At 40.0% G+C, this 21,895-nt stretch overlaps 1 protein-coding gene across 7 annotated transcripts in view; it reads left to right on the forward strand.

Annotated features, from left to right (window-relative positions):
* The window catches only part of DMD (dystrophin), a 2,140,576-nt gene that overhangs the window by 990,704 nt on the left and 1,127,977 nt on the right, over positions 1-21,895 (forward strand). For all 7 annotated transcript variants that reach the window (XM_090061814.1, XM_090061802.1, XM_090061811.1 and 4 more), the window contains exon 29: positions 15,961-16,122. In XM_090061814.1, coding sequence (XP_089917940.1) covers positions 15,961-16,122 — 162 coding nt within the window. The remainder of the gene's footprint in view (positions 1-15,960; positions 16,123-21,895) is intronic.

The raw sequence follows: 21,895 nt of genomic DNA on the forward strand, positions 1-21,895 counted from the left end.
GCTTCTGGAGAATATTTTGATAGATACATAGACAAAACTTGCTTGAAAATGAGACATTGCCTTCCAAATGCTGTCAGTTTAAATGTGTGTCAGAAGTATTATACTAGGAAACAACTTTTAGTCATGGTTTCTATCTACTTAGCCTTCTCCTCCTAAATAAAGCTGGAAGGTCTGCTATTTAACAGACAAAATATCAACTGGGAAAACTGTATCTAAACATGAAAAATCAAATTGAAAAAGTTACTTGACTGAAACTATTCAGTCACACTATTTAGATGTCCTAATACTTACTTTCTCCTTTCCTACTGATACGTAGATGAAAAAGTTTTGCAGTCTTTATTCCGTGGATTCCCCAAAATTGAATTTTCCACCTTGTTAGTGCACTCATATTGTACTCCTGGGAGCATGCACTGTCCTTACATAAAAATGCATTGTAGCCACAATGCAATACCAACCATCTGTGTTCAAGGTGACTCATATTTTGTTCCCGCTAACAGCTTATCCGAACATAATACTTTATATTTTTTACTTTAAATAATTGCAAAGGTAATTGCACAGTACAAGGATCAGAATGTGAGCAGAAACTCTTTAATGAAATATTAATTTACAAATAATAGAGCAACCAAACCACCTTAGTGTAAATTTGTCTGAGTATGTGAGAGGACAGTGCATTGCAGCCAAGAGGGAAAGATTTGTTCTTAAAGGTGAATACTAGTTTTATCTTTGTATTGTTTATCTTCTGTGGGTAACAGAGAAAGACATTATGTTTGAAAAAACTTGGATCCGATGGGTAAAAATTGCTCACATTCTATTCCCATCTCAAGCATCTGATTCACCTATGGCTACGTCCCTCCATCTACATAACACAGTTGCCCAGAATCTCAAAGCAACTGCTGCAAGCAGCTATCATGCCATTCCTTTGACTTTCAATATGACATCTTCCCCAACAAATTCCTTTGAAATATCAAGTCGATATTCTGAAGAATATAGTTACATGAAAATGTGTTTACAAGTATATTTAAAGGTTTACTCTTGTGGACCAACTTTTTTTAACCTTCCGTTATTCACTATTAATTTAGGCTTTTGTTCCACATCTCCAGAGGAAGGAAGAAACTTTCCAAATTTCCATCCCTGCAAGGGCAGCTGAGTGAGCTCCTCACTGGTACTATTTTTGATGTAACCCCCAGGATGGTGGATTTCCCTCCTTGGTAGTTTTAGAATGTCTTATTTTTCCTGGGAAAAAGTGTTTTCTGCCATGACACTCCAGATGTACAAGAACACCATCTCACTTCAGGTCTTGCTGAAGTATGCAGGATAAAATGTGCTATCACTTTTTCCCAGGACATTACATTGTGCATCTGCAAGGTTACTGCAGATCATTCCCTAACAAGCTAGCCAGGATGTGTGCTCTTTCTGGCTGAGGATCAGTAATGCAACTCAAAAGGGCTATGTATGTATGAGTATAAATGCATGTCACCAGATGAAGTGGATCAGCTATGCCAGGATGTGTCCCAGCACAGCTGATCCACTTGATTGGCAAAACATACATCACCTATTGTCCCATGTATTAACCTTGCAGAGTAATGGTCCACATATGCCCTGCTTACAGAAGCACCTCCAGAAATATCTGGGTGTATTTCTGTAGGTGGGGAAGGCCAAGGTTTCCCCTTACAGAGACGGTCATCTCAAGGCTTCATCTCTGTAAGCAGGGAAAGCTAGTGTTCTCCGCCTACGGAGATGTACTCCAGGCATGCCTGGAGGAAGGGGAGGGGGTGAAAATTCCTGGGGGTTTCAGGCCCCAGAGATTCTTGGTAACACTTCTTTGTCAGGGGAGAAAACCAGGCAGGTGCTTGTGGGGCTTGAGGAGACTTGTCCTGCATTAGGAATTCTTGGGACATGCAGGGCTAGGCCCCTCAAGTCCCAGCAGCACTCTGTGGCAGCTAGAGAGTGCCTGTACTCTCCTGCCATAAAGCAAATAGACAACTGCTGTGAAAAAGAGGCACAAATTATTACTAATTCAGGGCATGGCAAAAGGCATGGATATCTATTGCTTTCACTTTGTGCAGCAGTAAGAATTGTTACGGCATCACAAAGGTGACCTGTTTCAAGCCTATAACTGTGCCGCTCTTGTTCGTATCCAGGTCAGTACCTGAGACAATAAGGACTGAGTGAAATGTGATGTCTGTTTACAACCAATATGAATACAGCTGATTAGTACCAAGGGTCATCTTTTATTCCTGGACATTTTTAATCTTTTTAAGTAAAAATGTATTAAGAAATGTTGCTGTTTTCCCAACTATTACTTGTGCTTTGATACTATGGAAAATTTCAGCCCAAAGTTGAGTATCTTCAGATTGTTTAAAATTGTGCTCCTAAAGGAAGTCTTAGCATTACATAATATTTTCCCAAACAAAAATTAAATTGAGAGAATTAAGACTGAGAATTTAAATGAATAATTTGATATAAGAAGTAAATATATAAAGAGTGGTATTGAATTATCTTGATTTAAAAGCACAGTAAAACCACAGATAATATTAAATTTGAAAGAAAGTCAAAGAAGTTAAACTATGTAAATGTGCAGTTAGTTGTGGCTGTGGTGACACTATCCAATAGCAAGAATATATGGGGAAATTTCAACTATAGAAGATGTCTAGCGAATCTGTGATATTCCATTTTTAAGGTTATTTGTGACAAAGACAAATAAACAAGGGGTGTAGACATGCCACTTATAAACATCTCATTTATTTTGTACAGCTTGGAATGTTATAATGGTATCTAGAAAGATAAGTGATAATTTTTCAGTGTACCTGCCTACACTTGGTGCTATTACAGCACCTTGCAACTAGTTGGAAAAAAGATCATAAATCACCCTTTTTTCATTGAAAAAAATGACATTGCTATATAGTTATCACCTGATAATCCAAAGAGTAATGCTACACAGCATAGAATAACTAACAGCAGTATGTCAAGTCTCCCTTCTGCATTTACCCTGATAAAAGACATATTACACCAATTTCTTTGTGTTATACAGTATATCCAAACCCTCAGTGCTTACTTCCTTAGCGGATTAATTTTTATTACTTTAATCTCAAACCCAATTAACAGATTCCAAGATAGTTCAAAGAATAAGTGTTGGGAGAGGATAAGCTGAATTTTCTGAGCACAGAAGCAATTTTAAATACAAATAAATACTTATTTTAATACAAAATAACCAAATTGTGGTGTCTCCACAATATGTACAGGACATTACATACACGTGTATAATGAGTTATCAGAAAGATCAGTTGCATAATTTAATACAGCTTTAATTGAACATGTATCTAAAGAGTGCGTCAAAATATTCACCCATAAGAATTTTTTATCAAGAGTCAGGCATGGGGAACAATTCACAGTGCAACTTACTTTCTCTTAATTGAATGGTTTTAATGTGGATTATATGCAATATGTAATGTGTTTGCTGAGTTTACGTAACACCAGTTGGTCCTGGTTGAATTACCAAAAACTAATATATATGCAAAATCAATAAATATAATTTTTTTAAAAATATACATAAAATGACAGGAGATATTTTCAAGAAAAAAGGGTCAATACTTTTTTATCTTTCTGGCATTTCCTAAAAGCAGATTTTTCTGCTTTGTTTCTTGACAGCTTTCAAAATTTCACTAACTCTGAAATCTCTAACTAGTTAATGCTTGCTCCAAGACTTGCCATTTACCCCTTATTTGTCAGAGATGTGGCTTTAGAGATGGAGCCGTCAGCTTTATAGACTGTGATCTGAGTCATAGTCTCTTATTATGTTCTCAGACCGATTTATATACTGCAGTGCTGAATTTTCCATTTGTCTTGGTGTTTTCCTTCCTAAAGAAAAAAAATAGTTCATCCAAAAGAAAAAAACTTTTACAATTTCATATGCAAATTGTATGTTTTTTCCCTTATTATCTTTTTAAAATATGTCTCATCATTTTTCAGGTTTCATGAACTCTTTTCAAAATTATGGTCATGGAGAAAATTAAATTAGAATCATAGAAAAGTAGGGGCTGTAAAGGACCACAAGAGATCATTCCTGCCTAAACCATTCTAGGCAAATGTTTGTTTAACCTATTTCATAGGGCTCTTCTAAACATACAGGCAAAGGTGCCATGGGATTTGATGCACAATTCACAATTCACCATGCCACACAATTGAGAATCAGATCCCATCATGCCTTATTTCAGGTGCAGGGGGAGCCCAACAAGTAGGAGTCTCCCGCAGCTGGGAGCCCTATCAACTTATGGGGCTCACAGCTATAAGTGCACCTTAGGGGTCCCCCTGGCAGAAAGACTACAGCTGATGCAGTTTTCCAGCCACAAGGGCACTCCAGACACCCCAGGGGGCTGGGAGACAGCAACTGACACAGGCTCCTAGTCATAGGAGTGCCTAATGCACCTCTACAACTAGGAGCCCACATGAATTGTGGTCTCCCAGCTGCAGAATTGCCTAGAGCACTGTCTTGGCTAGAAGCTTGTGTCAGTTCATAGTTTCATAGTAGGTAGGGTTGGAAGGGACCTGAGCAGAGCATCAAGTCCGACCCCCTGCCATTGGCAGGAAAGGACACTGGGGTCAAACGATCCCGGCTAGGTGATTATCTAGCCTCCTTTTGAAGACCCCCAGGGTAGGAGCGACCACCACTTCCATTGGAAGTTGGTTCCAGATCATAGCTGCCCCGTCTGTGAAGTAGTGCCTCCAGATGTCTAGCCTGAACATACTCTCAGTCAACTTATGGCCATTATTCCTAGTTACTCCCGGTAGAGTTCGTGGGAACAGGGACTCTCCCAATGCCTGCTGGTCCCCCTTGGCCAGTTTGTAGATGGCCACCAGATCCCCTCTCAGCCTTCTCTTGTGGAGGATGAACAGGTTCAGGTCCTGTAGCCTCTGCTCATAGGGCCTTCCTTGCTCACCCCTGATCATGCAAGTGGCCCTCCTCAGGACCCTCTTGATGCTGTCCACATCCCTTCTGAAGTGCGGTGCCCAGAACTGGATGTAGTACTCCAACTGCAGCCTGACCAATGACATATAGAGGGGGAGGATCACCTCCTTGGACCTGCTTGTGATGCATCTGTGGATGCATAACCAGGTATGGTTGGCCTTCCTGTGTCCCCACATTGGTGGCCCATGTTCATTTTGGAATCAATAATGACACCAAGATCCTTTTCTGCCTCTGCACTGATGAGAAGGGAGTTCCCCAACCTGTAGGTATGCTGCTGATTCTCCCCCCCCAGGTGTATCACCTTGCACTTGTCAGTATTGAATCCCATCCTGTTCTCATCCACCCACCCCTTTTACCTGTCTAGATTTAGTTGTAGCCTGCCCCACTTCTCCCCACATTTTAGTGTCATCCATGAATTTGAACAAGGTGCTTTTCACCCCCTTGTGCAAGTCACTGATGAAGATGTTGAATAGTGCAGGCCTGAGGACCGAGCGCTGGGGGACCCCACTGCTTACATCCCTCCAGGTCAAAAAAGACCCATCCACCACCACTTTCTGGGTGCAGCCCTCCAGCCAATTTGTGATCCATCTGACTGTGTAGGCATCAACACCACAGTCACCTAATTTCTTAATGAGAATGGGGTGAGAGACAATGTTGAAGGCCTTCCTAAAGTGGTCTCCTAGCCATAGGAGTGCCTGGTACACTGCTGTGGCTGGAAGTCCATGTTAAGTATGAATGCCTAGGCTCTGAGGTACATATGGGGCCCCTGGATGGAAGCCTTGATCAACTGACAGGGCTCCCAGCCACAGGGGCCCCTGGCTACATGTTCAATTAATGGCATGATAGGAAGGAGCCACAAAGTTATTCCAGAAAATATGCATACTAATTTTATGGTTTATTCCTCCTTTTAACATGCCATTTATTGATTGAATGTGCTGCTGGCAGATTAAGACTTGATTAACTGGTTAATTGCATCTTATGTGTAATATGTAGATGGAGTCTTAAAAATAACTCTCACATAAACACTCATGCTTTGTGGTGAAACAAAGTAAACACCTGTATTGGACTTCATTTCCTCATCAACATCTCTCTTTTCCAATATGGAAGATATTTCCAATATTAAGCTGCATAAAGCTATTTATCCATGATTCCCATTTCCCGGAAAGTGACAGAGTCTTTTTAAGTCGAGAAAAAAGGCAGGAAAAGCTTCCCCCTTTCTTCCCCTTCATCTTTACTTGGGTCTAGCATGTCTTTCCATTTGATGACCAGAGAAACCTGTTCTGTATTCTTGTATATTTCATGATGAAAATTAATTTCTTTTCTATCAGTGTCAGACAATAATATTCCACAAATGAATGGGCTGGAGAAGCTTTGACAGTCAACTTTTGACCAGTGGAGACATATGTCTACTTTGTGAATATATGGGGAAAAGACTTTAAAAAAAAATGCTCAGGAAGAATCTTTTTCAGGGTATTCCACTTACCTAGCATATGCAGTGACCTTAGTGCTGCAAGTGTTAACAGAAAAAAGCTTGAATTTTCCATCAATCAAAATTTTTGGAGTATTACTCATTTATAGTCCACTCAATTAATGTTCTCACAGCTGTTAAGATTTTATTTCCTAACTTGATGTGGTGAGAATGAGAAGCTTTCACTTGATTGCCTGGGAAGGGCAGTAGACTGGCAATACTTACCTGCAGGGACAGAGCAGATGACCCTGGAGTGGCAAGCAGAGCTGCCACTGAAATTTATCTCTACCTGCTCCTGCATGCCGGGAGTGACATCATGCCCCGGCAACCTGGCACAAGCAGAAAAGGGAAGGCAGAGGTTCTGGGAGTGGCAGAGCAGAGCCCCACCAAGCAAAGACCCTGAGAGGCTCCAAACCCAGAAGCAAGCACTGCCATTTCCAAAGACTGGAAACCCATAGGGGTCTGCAGCTAGCCTCCAACTTCAGCCATGTGTTGAAAGGTGCTGTGAGATTGGGAGCATCAGGACACTAAGAACATTGCACATGAGTTGGGCAACTGCAAGAGTCTGGGGACTCGGGTATGGCAAAGTCCTGCTGTTTTTTAACAGTTAATTGATATTTTTGCTTAAGACTTTTATGATTTTTAATGGGGCATAGACTTAAAGACCCCAACTCAGAACACACTCTCGAAAACTCACTGAACGAGGAAAATTGATGGACATTTGCTTTTGTTTCATTGCTATTAATTGAGTGTTGAGGGAGGGATCTAAACCACATTCCTGAGTCATGGCTGGGTTGACTTGAGAGTGACTGGAGCTAATTTATCAGTGTAAACCGAGAGTAGGATAAAAACTGTATTGATTTTGGATAATACAAAAGAATTAATTTAGTCCTCTGGAGAGGCAGACCCTGGGACTGCTGAGTATGCAAGTCTGGCCCTGGATACCTATTACTGACCTGGCCTTAAGGCCAACATAAGACTAAGAACAGCATGAGAGATAGTCTAAAGGTACTGCACTTCCTTTCTTGTATTTGCAATTATTTCTTATATTCCATAAACAAAAATATCACTATGTCCTTCATGAGCAGATGTGAATTTCTGGACTAAATCAGCAAGACAGATTATGACTTGCTCCATATTCATTTGAACTCCTCAAAAAGTCAACCAGCCTTGGGGAGCATTCATTGCAATCTTGTGATTATTCACTGGATTTATCCACCCTAATATCTGAACAAAGAGTCTGGGTATATTTGCATTCTGAGTGTATATTTGAGACCTAACATTTTGATTTGCAGAATGTAAAGGAAGGCTTTTTTTTCTTTTTATCTTTCAGTTAATTACATGACAGTTATGAAAATATTGCATTCATCATACATTTTCACACAAGTCAGGATGCTCAACCCTCTTGAAAAACTGTCCACATACTCTTGGTGCCAAAATAAGAATGGAGCTCTCTCGAGTCTGATTTCAAGTGATGAGCTCTTACAAGCATTTCACTCTGGGTAGAGACAAAATGCTTTGGCTTAGTATTTGGCTCATGAGCTTAGTTATGGTGGACTAGGCTCTATAAAAGGGGAAATGTATAAGTATTTTTCTTTTGTTTTGTTTAAAAACAAAAAGTATCAAATAACATGTATATGGCCCCTCTTCACATTATAGGTATTACACAACTAAGTGGTTAACTGTGCAATTACCTTGAAACCAGCAATATGTGTGAAAAATTTCCAACCAGCTATAAAATTAGACCTCAAAAATGTATACTAACTTTATAGCTGGTTGCTATTGAGCTTTAATGTGCATATGCAGCAGGGTGTCCCTGTGGCTTGGGGCCAAGCCTGTCAGCTGGCAGGGCTCCCAGCCACAGGGGCACAACCCTTGAGCCCTGGAGAACACAGCTACCATAATCCCCAAGGTTTGGGGGGTGCTTGAGGGCTACATGGGGCTCCTAGTCCCAGCTGCACCTCACCCCCAGCAGGACCCAGGGACCTCACAGCTGACAGGGCTCTGGGTCCCAGCTGCACATGGTCCCCATGGCTGTGAGCCTCCTCAGAGGCTTTTATTTCAAGACATTTGTCCATTGAAAAATAACTTTTACTTCAAGAAAGGTAAATAAAGTGCATCCAAGAAATATAAGGAGGAAATGTAGTAAAAAAGGAGAAAAAGAAACTCACTATTAATATTCATTATATTACAACTTCTTTCACCAACACATTTGACTTTGTCATCTTTACTGTCTATAGATATAAGGGCCTTGTTACACTTATGCTGTGAACCACACAGATGTTCATGGGTGTTAGTGATAGCTCAGGTTTGGAGTAGTCATGCATTCAGGCAAGCAGGGACCTGGATGGCTGAAAGGTAAGAATCCACCCACTCCAATTCTGGGTTTAGCCCCTGCTCCCCGGGGCTCCCCTGGTTCCTCACCTGCCCACCCCTTACTAGTGATGGCCTGCACTTGTCTGTCCCTGGGGAGCAGACAGGGAAGAAGCCTGCCTGGCCCCCTCTGCTGCTGGCCAGCTGCCCTTCTCTGGGCTGAGCCAGGCCCAGAAAGCAGCAGTGGCAGCTGGGAAAGCAGGTTAACCCTTTCCTACCTGTTCTTCTGGGACAAACAGCTTGGGTAGCTGCAAGTAAGTGGGGGCAAGGGGGAGGGGCAATGAGCAGGGACCTGGGGTGCTGGGGAGGGAAGGGGGGTGGGCAGTGGACTTGATCCAGGATGGCAGGGGAGGGGAGGGGAGCAGGGGTACATATTTACATTAATGTGTAACCTAGTGCGGCTGCGCCTTAGTGTAGCACAAGCTGGGTAACACGGATCAGAGATAATCCTGCCCTGGAGTGGTGTCACTCTGAGCTGCCTAACAAGTGCTTAAAACCATTTCAGGTGTTAATGTGAAAATAATCCAGGCTTTAATAGGTCCAGGAGCTGCCCAAAATTTCCATATAACAGGGCCCTAGGATTTAATTGTATCTGATAGTCACAACCTTGTACTGAAGAAAATTCTGGAGTGATTGTGCTCCTGATGTACAGGACAGTAGAATTTGTCCCCTAACCTCTTGCCAGCTGAACACTGGTATGTGTGAAGTAAATATGGGTAAATAAAGTGTTTTGAAGGCCATAAAATAACATCATTTTTGGTGGAACTAAAGCAAACTTCCTTCTTTATATTCTGCAAATCTTAGACTGCCCAAATCAGCTTGACTGAAACAGAAAACAAAGTGTTTCATTTCAATTCTGAATTACTCTACTCTTGTTTCTCCCCTACTTGTACTCCCCCCTCTCCCCCCACATCCCTAATTCACATACACACACTTATTTGTTTTTCAAATTTAAGTTGATACTGAAACAAACATGTTTGAAACAAAAAATGAATGCATTTAAATTTCAATTTCAGCAAGGGAGGTTTAAGTTAGACATTAGGAACAACTTTCTGACTAAGAGGGTAGTCAGAACAGGTTACGCAGAAAGGTGGTATAAGATCCATCCTTGAAGATTTTTAAGACCTGGCTTGACAAAGCCCTGGCTGCAATGAGGTAGTTGAGGATGGTCCTGCTTTGAGTAGGGGGTTGGAACAGATGATCTCCTGAGATCCCTTCCAACCCTCATTTTATGATTCTATGATTTTCTATGATTCAGATTTTGAAAATGTCAGCATTAAGTGTTTGGACTTTTCTACTGCCTCTTTTACTTTGCTCAAACTACAGAAAAGAACCAAAAATTGCAACTACTGTCTTGATTCACCTTTTCTTGGTGAATTGAACAGTTTTCCAAAAAAATTCTGGTCGTGTTTAATGTCTAGGAAAGATTGCAATAGCATTGCAAGGCTTATATTTCTTTATGGTTGGTTATATGAAGATGAGGAAAGGGCTGAGAGATAATCACCTTTACACTTTCTAAATAATGACCAGGAAAACTCACAGACTTTGTATATGCCCAGTGGTCATGGTCATGGTCACTTTTACCCTTTAGTTGGAATTCCCATCTATTCCAGTTCTCTCATTCTCACAAGCATTAGAAAGGGATAATCTTTCCTACTGGGCATATACAAAGTCTGTGATTTTTCCTGGTCATTATTTAGAAAGTGTAAAGGTGATTATCTCTCAGCCCTTTCCTCATCTTCATATAACCAACCATAAAGAAATATAAGCCTTGCAATGCTATTACAATCTTGATATAGCAGGAGATACATTCCCTCTCAGAAAGGCATACCAACATGTTCTTCTCTTCCAAATCCAGAATAAATTGCTTCAGCTTGCAGGAAGAGAGATCCTGTTCATCGTACTCAGGAATTTAAAATAATATTTTATAAATTCTCCCCACAGAATTTGAAGAAAATTCATTTGCTAAGATTCAGTTAATGACACAAACGTTAGTTATTAGAAGATGTATTAGCTTTCAATGTAAGAGATATTAGCATTATTGATGGATAATTATGCTAATATTATGCATTAATGGTAATAATTTAATGATAAATGATTGGTAAATAATAGTAATTGTTGTTAAGATTAATAATAGGAATAAGAAACAATAGAAACAGGCACATAGGTGTAATAATATATTTCTGTAACAAACTACAGAGCTACATTGAAATAAGAACCACAATTTTGGCTCTGGCACAATACATTTTCACAAAGTAGTGTTCCAAACATGCTTAGAAAGGCAGGCTCGAGCTACGTGAACCTATTCAAGTGAAAATAGAATCCATATTTTGTATGAGTGCCAAAACTTGCACTTACTAGGGCTCTTAGGGCATCTTTACACATGCTCTGGGGTCATTCAACAAGGTTTAGTTAAAGCACCTCTGCTGCCATTTCAAAGCATGGGCATGCTAAATGCACGAGACATGGAGCCTGCTGGAGAACGCTATTTAGCATGCCCCAGCAGATTTTGTTTGAGTCTGCTCTGACAAGTCAGAGTAGCATCCCTGCACATTTACAGGCACCCATAAGTTCTTCTTAGGCATGTAAAAATGAAATAGGCTTTAAACCCTTGCTTGTATGTCCTTCTCAATCCTGAAGGAGCTCAGACCTACATTTCTTTTATTCCAGGAGAGTGACATAACCACCAAAAGAGATTTCCATCTAATCCAGCTGAAGTGAGGCCATTCCTGTTAAATTCTGCCACCATGCAGGAAGCAAGATTCATAGGGCCAGAGAGAGTGAGCAAAACTGGGAACATGACTCTGTAGCCCAGTGCTGAGGGAATCCCCATGGAAGAAGGGAGATCTACTGTTCGTTACTGCAAACATTATTTGTGTAATACACAAATTGGATAACAACTTTTCAATGCAAAAATGCATAAACAGTTCTTGCAGCAGGGATGGGAATGCATGTATCCTGTCCCACAAAGCCCCCTCCCAAATGAATGAATTGATAATAGAGCTACAAAGTCAGGGTCCCTTTTGTTTCCTCTGTTTGGCTCCAGGAATCTTTTAGTCTTTGATGCACAGGTGTACAGCTTCAACCATTTAGGTCATTCTTCTTCTCCTTGAACTCCACTGAGCTGGGGAAAGCATTAACCCTGATATAACCAGAGGGGCTAAGTTGGCTGATTTGTAGACTGGGTTCTGGTGAGGAACACTCTGTGTGAGTTTGCATTGATGTAATTAATTGCTGTAAATAATTTTGTAAGTGGGATATGTAGACGTGCTTTTAACCCCAGGGAAAATGGCAGCCTGGACCTGGCAGCATGCCACAGAGACTGCTCTCTGATTGGTTCCCTGTATATTATGTTTTATTTTATTGAGTGACTGCTAGTCCCTGTGTTGACTCCTATAGGTTTGTAACAGTTTTGGTGCAAGTGTGTCAAGGTGTGCCCAGCATGAAGACAGAATGAGACTTGGAGAGAGGAGTCCAAGGGAGGACAGAATAGAAAAAAAGGACTGGGAGAAGACAGTGGAGTCCAAGGAAGGACAGAGGGAATTGAAATGGCATCATAAAAACTGTGTTTGCATCTGAGCAGCCTGTGGTGATCTTTGGGATGTTGGTACTCTACCCTTGTCCTTTGAAGAATTAAAGACACCCCACTTGCAAGGAGCTCACCAGAGAATTATTACACTGATGTGGGGTTGCTATGGCTTACTGGGGGAGCTATGGCTAAAGAGGAGTCTGGGTCTTGAGTCAGAGGTTTGTCCATTGAGAAGCCATGCCAAGGCTGGCTTCCGGGGTCCTAGAGAGGGAGACCAGGTAAGGCTTCTTCTTTGGGAGTTCTGCAGAAGAGATTCCCCTGAAAGATGCATGATTTTTGACACTTGCGTGTCCCATTTCTTGTGTCAGTGTTGTAAGCATTAAGCAATTATATAGAAAATGGGCATCGTCCCTTTATCTACCCTCTGGTTCTCTACTTTATTTAAGGGAAGTAATAGCAGCTGTTGTGCTTTGAGCTAAACTTACTGTTGACATGTGGCATATATCAGAATTAGACCTAGTTTGTGGATCCCAAGTGAGAATTTAGGCCCTTACATATCTTTACTGTCAAAACTGTAGGTGCCTATAGACTTTAGGGTGTCTATGGGTATATCCATAGCATCTCAAAGCTAATTCCAAGACCACTTCAGGAAAATAAGACCCATCTATGTGCTCCCACTCATCAAGTTCAAAAGTTGTATAACCTCTTTTTGGAAAGTGCCCAAGGATTTTTTTTTAGGACTACAGTTGGTGTACTCATGAGAGCAGTGTTGGGCGTTGTATCAGGGCAGTTTGGGCCTTTAAGAGAGAACAGCCAGCCCTCTTGAGAATGCCCACATGTGGGACATCTTCAGAAAGCATCTACGAAACTAGGAGTTTAAAACCCCAAGAAGAAAGTGGAAGAACAAGCAGAAGAAACTGTGAGGGAACAGTTGTGAGCCAAAGGCAACCTATGAGCTTGGTACCTAGGATGGGCAGGCTGCTGTGCTGGGGCCAGAGTCAAAGGGTCCCCATTCTAGGGCCAGAACAGGGCAACAGGGTTTGCTTTTGTTTATAAATTTGTTGATTTGTTTGCTGCTCAAAAACCATGTTTTAGCTGAAGGACTGGGTCGAGGAGCTCCTCAGGGAGTGGGACAGGTCAGCAGAAGCCAGCAGGCTGGGCAGCTCACTTAGAGGCACCCTTCTGTCAGCATCTCCATGACATGGTTTCTGTGTGTGTTGGATGTAGGGTGATAATAAGCAAGTGTGGGGTTAGGTTTCTTTCTCTGCAATAGTCTCAGGGTCGTTGTATTAACAACAGTGGCATGCCCTGAATGGTTCTGTGAGATTCTGTAGTTTGCACAGTTGAACTTGTAGATATTATTGTAATTTGCATATTTTCATATAGCTTTAATTTTTAAATAGAAATATTTTTCTTTTCTAGTATTATATGCTTTCATCTTAGGTGGACTGGTCAGTAGTTTGGTAGATTTTCGGAGTTTAGGGTTCAGGAAACTTCTTGAGAGAGACTGAAGAGCTAATACATGCTGACATTTTAAAGGGGAGGAAAAGGCACTGCAGTTTTAATATTGGGATAATCTATCTACAGAGCATCCTCTGATACACTCACCTTTAAAAACTAAGTCATGGCTAAAAATTGGTCTGATTATAATAATTACTGTTTCTTCTCTGCATGTGATGTATGAGCTTTTAATACAATATATATAACCAATTTAGACAGCCTCTGACACGTGAACTAAAATCTTCTCCACTGACATGTATTAACACAGAATCTATTACCACCGTTTAAACAAAACCTGGTAATTTTGAGTCCTTATTTCAGTTACTGTCTCTAGTTGGGATCCATCAGGTTCACAAAACTGGAGTTACAGTCTTTACCAACAGTTTGATTAGGCTTCTCAGAATGTACTATCCATGTCCAGAAAATACGACTGACTGTCCAAATTTACTACATGAGATAAAATTAAGATCACAGAGAAATGGAAGTAAAAGCTACAGAAGTAGAGAGAGCTAGCAGTACTTTGTGAAGGAACATTGCTTTAGCGGTTCATTTACTGGTGTAATATTATTTCAGTAACTCAGGTGCCTCCATTAACACTGACAGCATGGGTCCAACCTGCAAAGCTGCTCAGTTCCACAGAAAATTCCTAGAACTGGCAACTGTACAGGGTTATGTGATGAGCTGTTCAGAAATAGCATAAAGCAGCTTACAAACACTCAAAATAGCAGATACGGTTTGGGGACCCTATCCTTTTACTAATTACAGGAGCCACCAAGAGTGTTCAGAATAATTAAATGCACATATTGATTAAATGTGTAGGCCTTGAAGGACCAGAGCTCCATGTAGAATAGCTCACTGATTGGCTGATAAGTATTTCAAGTCTTTTTGGCTGAAGGTATCAGGCACCCAAAGTAGTGTGTAGCTATTAAATCAGATTAAAATGTAGCTTACTTGGCAGACAGAACTCAGGAATAATAACAGAGCAGCTAACACTAATACACTGCCAAAACTCTCTCCCTCCCCTTTTAATTAATAATTGGTTAAGGAAATTTAGTCACTGATATATGGCTAGACTTCTACATAGGAAACCTGCTCACCCTTAGTGAAGGTTGGGATTGTACGGGTATTATTATTATTTCAGCATTGCCCAGAGGCTGGAGCCCCAATGTGTTAAGCATAAACTTGTAAGCCAAGTATAATGTGTAGAGGTAGCTGGTAGAGTCAGCAAACCGAGGAAATATATGGTAATGCTGAAACAGTTAAAAATGTTCATATAATTCTGACTGATTAATCATTGTCAAGTGGTTTGTTAGCATCAGAAACATAAGCAGGTTTTAAGAAAAAGATTTAAAGTGGGATAATTTAATAATTTTGTAAATAGTTTATAGGAAATTTCTTCTAGGCACCAGGCCACCAAAGAGGAAAGCATAATGGTGCTTGTCCAAAATTTTTGCAAAATTGGCAGTCAAGTGTGGCACTGCTGTGGGGAAGGGGGGCTGATATGGACAGGTCTGCTAAACTGAGGTGGGAGCGGGAGATGTAGACAGGTACCCACATTCCTATAAAGTAGGAGTGACTACAGATAGGGCCTGAAAAGTGAAGACAAAGATTCATTCTCCCTTCAGATTTAGCATTCAGTCTGCTTCAGGAAGTTATTTATATTTCACATGTGAGAGTTCTTTCTCAAGACTTCTTTTATCCCTCTCACTTGTTGAAATGGATTATTTTGGATTGGATTGTGATGACATTAACCCCATTCCAAGTAAACAAAATCTCTTGAACTATGTAATGAGATTAAGAGGACCATTCGACCTCAGAATGGAGGACTGCATCAGGAAGAATGGTTTTATTTCCCAGTTCCACTGTCTTCTAACCTCTGTAGAAATCCTCAGTGCATGTGCTGGTTTTTGTGTCCTGCAAACATTAGGATTTTTATTGTGCAAAATTCTTTAAAAAGAGATCTGGATGGGTGGCAAAAAGAGGCGAAATTTATCTTACAAAAAGGTGGCTGTGAAAGAATCAGACATAGCAATTTATGATATAGCCTGCATTGTTGAGAAAAAATATTGTGAATGTAAATTTTTGATTAATTATTATTTTGATAATGATTATTGTTGTCTTTAGGCTGTACGAAGACAAAAGGCTCTTGAACAGAGTATCCAGTCTGCCCAGGAGATTGACAAAACCCTTCGCTTAATCCAAGAGTCTCTTTCCTTCATTGACAGACAGTTAACAGCCTACACTGCAGACAGAGTTGATGCAGCACAAGTCCCTCAGGAAGCACAGGTAAGTTATAAGCAGGAGCTAATGGTCTTGAATTGATTTGTTAATCACACCAAGGTTTCTGAATCAAGGAGTGTATACTGGCTGTACTCAGAAATTTTCTCTCCTCTTTTTCTTTTTCTTTTTCATTCTCTCTTCTTATAAGGTATTTTTCCCACAGTACTCAATCCAAAAGACAGAGATATAACACATCTTTGGGACAACACTGTAAAAGACAAGTGAAGTAGGGATAAAAGTATTGCTTAAAGGAGATCAATTTCATTTACTAGTAAGCTAGTACTTTCCATTAATTTTATCATTACCCATTTAGGTGATTTAATGTCATAGAAAATTAAGCAGTAACATTCAAATGTCAGTAATAAACACTTGTAGCACTTTAATATCCAACAGACATCATACAAAAATAAACACATTTACTTAATTTATAAAAAAAAAAAATGTAAAGCAACTAGATGGCTGGTGCATTGTCACTGAATTATATAATATAAGTAAATTGATTAAAGATTATTAAGAAATGCAAAAAACTGGCATTACATTTCACTTTTTCCAGGTCAGACAAGTTTAAAATAAAATCATTCTCCCTAAATTGTATGTGTGTGGTTTATATAAACAGTAGATACCATTCGTGTAATTGTGGCTTGTAACTTCCAACAGTTTCCATGGTATAATCTATCTGTAGTACTTTTTTAAAAGAATAGGTTAAAATAATTCCAGTGATATAAAAAAATAATTTTATAAAACTATTCAAATTATATCATAGGAACACCAGTAACTTCTGGAGCAATTAGAAATGAAAAGTAAAGTTTGATTACAACAAGAAAGAAATATAGAAAAGATAAAAATGTGTGAGTAAGTCAATATGGGACTGTTTTCAGAGCAGCTCCAGTTAAAGTCAGAGGAAGATGTGGGTGCACCATATCTGTAGAAATCAGGTCTTTTATTCTTTAATTTAAAAATTAAAAGTTTAAAAGATCCAAAAGAACATGGTGATATTTAAACATATATCCATGAATCTTTAAGCTGGTTTGCATGCTTTTATGTATTTGTGTAAATATGAATATCAACTGATATTTAGAGAACGAGAGCTTTTTCTCTGTCTAAATTTACATTGATTTCAGCATGGTTCCCTCAACCTGCACCAGCAGAATCATGCCCCAGTGATTTAGTCCTCAAATGCTAATCATAAAAGGTAGTATTTATCTAGTATCCCCTCAGACTTTTTTCTTTCCAAAAACATGATTTACCTGGAATACTATTAAGTAATATAGGGGGAAAACAGCATTTCTCTAGGATGCATCGGTTTAACTTAAGTCTTCTAAATGTTTAGCCCAAAAACATAAGGAGTTAAGGAGATACTGAAAGATAGTGCTTGTTAATGCTGTACTTGGAGCTTTTCAAATATTCAGCCCTGACCAATTCAGAGGATTGGTCAGGTTTGTTTGTTTTTTAATAGGTGTTTGCTATGTGCCATAGATATATCTGGCTTAGAAACATGCATAGATATAATACATGGGCAGCTGTAAAAATCTCATCCACCCTTCTGGAATAATACTGAATACAATCAAACTGCATTTAACTTTTAAGTAAACTTTTTGATGCTCCTGGTTTTATAGCTTCATTTTCCCTAATGGTAATAGGTTATAATGTGAAATACAATCAACCCAGAAGCTGTTGAATCTTTCCCCTTTGTGATTTTATCTGAAAGTTAAGGTGCAATCTTTTAAGAAATAAAATCATGAACTGAACAGTTGTAATGCGAGTTTTTCAGTTCTCCGAAGCTCAATCTTTTAAAAATCTTTTGGGAAAATAAAATGTTCAATGAATTTTAAATGGGTAAATAGCTTGATACATTCTGCCCATGAATAGCAAGGATAAGGTTATGGTGCTACCCTGACTAAGACCAAAAACAAGTGTTGTTTCTACCAGGAGAACTCCAATTCTCCCCATAGGAACCATGACCATTCAGGCATTCACACAGTTTCTCCCAGAACAAAATGGCAGTTCTGGGAGAAAAATAACTTTAGTCTAGGAAGAGTTGAGCAATGGGTGATTGCTCCCCATGCCTTCCTAAGACTAAGGTCACTCTAATTTATGGATGACTTGGCAATCATTACTGCTCATCTCCCAGTCCCAGGAGGAGATGAGTGTTAGGAAAAGCTCCCAAGCCTTCTCCACACTGGGGTCACGGACACTTATGGCTTCCTGGTTTGAGGAGCAGGTGAGGAGGAGTTACCAGGCTGTTCCTTGGTTCAGCTCCTGAGCACTAGGAGCCAAACAGAGAAGCAGTCTCTCCTTGCTCCTGCTTGATTTACTCAATGCCCCAGTCCCCACATGAATGGGATGACTAGAGCAGCCACTGCTTCCCATGCTTCCCCCAAATCAGGCTCACCCAGTCTTGGGAATGTACAAGGAACAGTGGAGAAGGAGAGATTGCATGCTGAACACCTCAACTGCTCCCTTTCCCAGAAACATTTTTAGTGGTGGAAAATTCCTACCACTAAAAATGAATACCAATTTGTGGTCTACGCCTGTCTCTTGAGCAGCTTCTGCTGCCAGGTGCTTTGTGGACCCTAAAGAGACCTCAAAAGTTCTTCCTTATGATAGAATTTCTAAGACCATGGTCTCGCTCCTGCGTCCATTCCTTACAGCTCCAGCAAAAAGGGTTAGTCGTCTGTGATAGTTAATTAAGTACAGAGATTATTTATTTGATTTTTCAGCGAAGTGTATTAAACATCTGAAACTACATAATACAGGATTTAAATCAGAAAGACACTGAGGTTTTTGTTGTACTAGATGTCACTCATTCAATTCCATCAAAACCCTATTTTGGATTAACCAATTTTTTTGGTTCTTTAGATCAGAGCTGAAAATGAAAGGAAGTGAAATTCAGTTTGTCTTGGTAAAACAAAGCAATTACTTTGATAATGGGCAGAGATATAGCAAAAAGAAAGAACATTTTTCCATGTTTAATACATGCTATTTGAGTCTTGGCTTTATAACGTTTTTAAATGTAAATTCCGTGTGCTTCTAACTCCACCATGTGGTACTGAGATTTTAATGCTAGAGAGCTACTGCAATCTAAGCAAGCTATTTCTCTTGGAGAATCATACAAGATACTGCATTCAGACCAAATAGTCTAACTGCAACTACTCAGAAAAAAATAATGGGTCCAGATTCTTAAAAGGCACAATGGTAAAACTGTACACATAAAAGAGGATGGCATGAAACAGATTTAAAAATACATTCATGAAGAACAGCATATTTGTATCTGTGTTTGACCTCAATGTCCCAGTATGACCTCTCCTTCAAATACACGAATAAATAATGATTATCTGAGAACTAAAATTATTATGGGAATTTTCCTAACTCCTACTCTTATAAATGCTCTTTCATTTCATTGAGTGAAAAACAAATAATTTCTTTATTTTTTATTGCAAGCAGAAAAAGAGAACTTGGTATTAAATATAAAATCTGTATGCTACTTAAACTACTCTATGTATGAACAGTCAATTTGCTCTGAGAGAAGTCTAAAGAGGTAGTTATGTATAATTTCTGATTTTTTTTTCCGTTGGTGTTTTCATTATAAAAATCAGTTCCCTAAAGCTTATATTAGGTTTTTTGTTCCTTCATTTTAGGCATTCCCAATTTTGGACTTCTTTTGTTAAAATATAGTTGTACTCAGAGGCCTGAATCTTGAAAAGATGCATACTTCTGTTTAAGCTACACATGTATTCATCATTCCACTGTACTATATTAGTATCTTAACTAGTTTATTTTATATTTAAATCTTTTCAGTGCCAATAGGTTTAGGGGTTTATAGTCATTTTAAATCATTGTCACAAGTTATTGATACACTATATTATAGGTTTATTATTCATAAAAATAAGTACTGTAAAATATGAGAGGAAAAATAGTTTTATTCTCCAGTTTAGTTCAAAAAACAAGTTTCCTTTTTTTAATCAAGGGAAGAAAATGCATTCCACATATCTGCTGAACATTACAAATAAACTTGGAATAGACTCATGTCTGTGTTTTGCCTACGGTTTTATGCAAAATGCAATGCTGAGAGTAAATGCACAAGATACCATATCTTGGTAAAGTTAAGAAACGCAATTAGGTAGAAGGTAGAAGCCTTTAAATGGTGATATGCATTTAATATCTGATTATGTCCTAAGTGAAATTGGTTTTTAATATGTTGTTAAAATATCACTGTGCCACGCACAGAAGCAATGTTAATGTCATGGTGTAATAGCAAAGAGTTGTTGAATTATATAAGGTCTTACTTAATGAAAACAATGCTACACATCATTGGCTGCAGACTAATAATTTAGGATAAAGAATTCACAATGACTTACTTGCACAATTCAGAATATTAAAAACACTGATAGTTCTTTTCATATTATGACACTGGAAAAGTTGTTTGTTCAACTGTATAAGGAAGAATGGGAGCAGCTGGCCTAATTGTCATAAAGAAGAACCAGCTCAACTTTCAGTAAGCATATTTGAATTTCTGTTCCAGATTCTATTCTGTCTAAGTTTCTTATACTGTTTAATCACCTTCTTTTCTGAACAGTTTTCAACAGTATATTAAGTGATTTGACAAATATCTGTCATGTGGTTAATTGTGGAGAATTGTGTATGTAGCATATTGTTTTGTTTGGAGGAGTTTTTTTGTTACATACACATTAGGAAAGCAGAGTTACAAGGGCCTTATGGCCGTGTCCACAGGAACAGGGGTGTGTATTTGCAGCAGCACAAATAGTAGCAGCACAAGTTTATGCACACCCCTGCTTGTACAGTTTGCAGCAGGACACATTGTCCCACTGCTTCATGTGCAGGGGGCGCTGGGGCACAGGGTGCCTCAGCATAGGGATAGATGGCAGGCAGTCCCCACGCTGAGGCACCCTGTGCCCGAGCCTGTCCAAGAGCGGCATGTGGAGATGAGGGAGCAGGCAGCCCATCTCTCTCCACTGTGAAGCCCACATGCTGAAGCTCCCTGCACCCCAGCCAACCACTCCCTGGCTGGCTGGGGTGCAGTGTGCCTTGAGACAGGGAAGCAGGCAGCCCTGGGCTCACTTCCCTGGCTCTGTGTGCCCAGCACAGGGGCTCTGATGTGGAGCCCCTGCACTGAGACACATGGAGCCCCCATCTCAAGGCACACTGCACCCCAACTAGCAATGGAGCAGCTGGCTGGGGTGCAGTGTGCCTTGAGACAGGGGAGCAGGCAGCTCCCCACTGGGCTGCCTGCTTCCCTGTCTTGAGGCACACTGCACCCCAGCCAACTGAGGAGTGCCTGGCTGGGGTGCATGGTGCCTCAGCATGGGGGCTCTGCAGTACACCTGGGCTGCCCTGGGCTGCCTGCTCCCCCATCTTCACGTTTGTCCCAGCACACAGTGCTTTGGCATGCTTTGCACCGCATTTTTTTCCAGGGTGTTGGTGGTGGGGGTTTTTTGTTTGTTTGTTTTGTTTTTTATTTTTCTGCTACTGGGAAATCCCAGTAGCAAATTTTGCCCCAGTGTTGAAAATTAGGAGTGCCATGCACAATTTAACATGCAACACACAAAGTTTCTGGCACCGCAAAGAGGTTTACCGTGCCAGAAACCACATGTGTGCGCATGTCTGAATCTACCCTATGAGATCATCTAATTGAGCTCTGTGCTCAAGACAGGATCATTCCATCCCTTCCATTGTTATATACTTTGTTAATGCTTGTTAGAGAATTTGGAAAGAATCCTACCTTGCATTAGAAGAATAGGAGGGTAGAATTTGTCATGGT

This window comes from Crocodylus siamensis, chromosome 1 (assembly GCF_052110815.1).
Source record: "Crocodylus siamensis isolate JL-2025a chromosome 1, ASM5211081v1, whole genome shotgun sequence".
NCBI lineage: Eukaryota > Metazoa > Chordata > Crocodylia > Crocodylidae > Crocodylus > Crocodylus siamensis.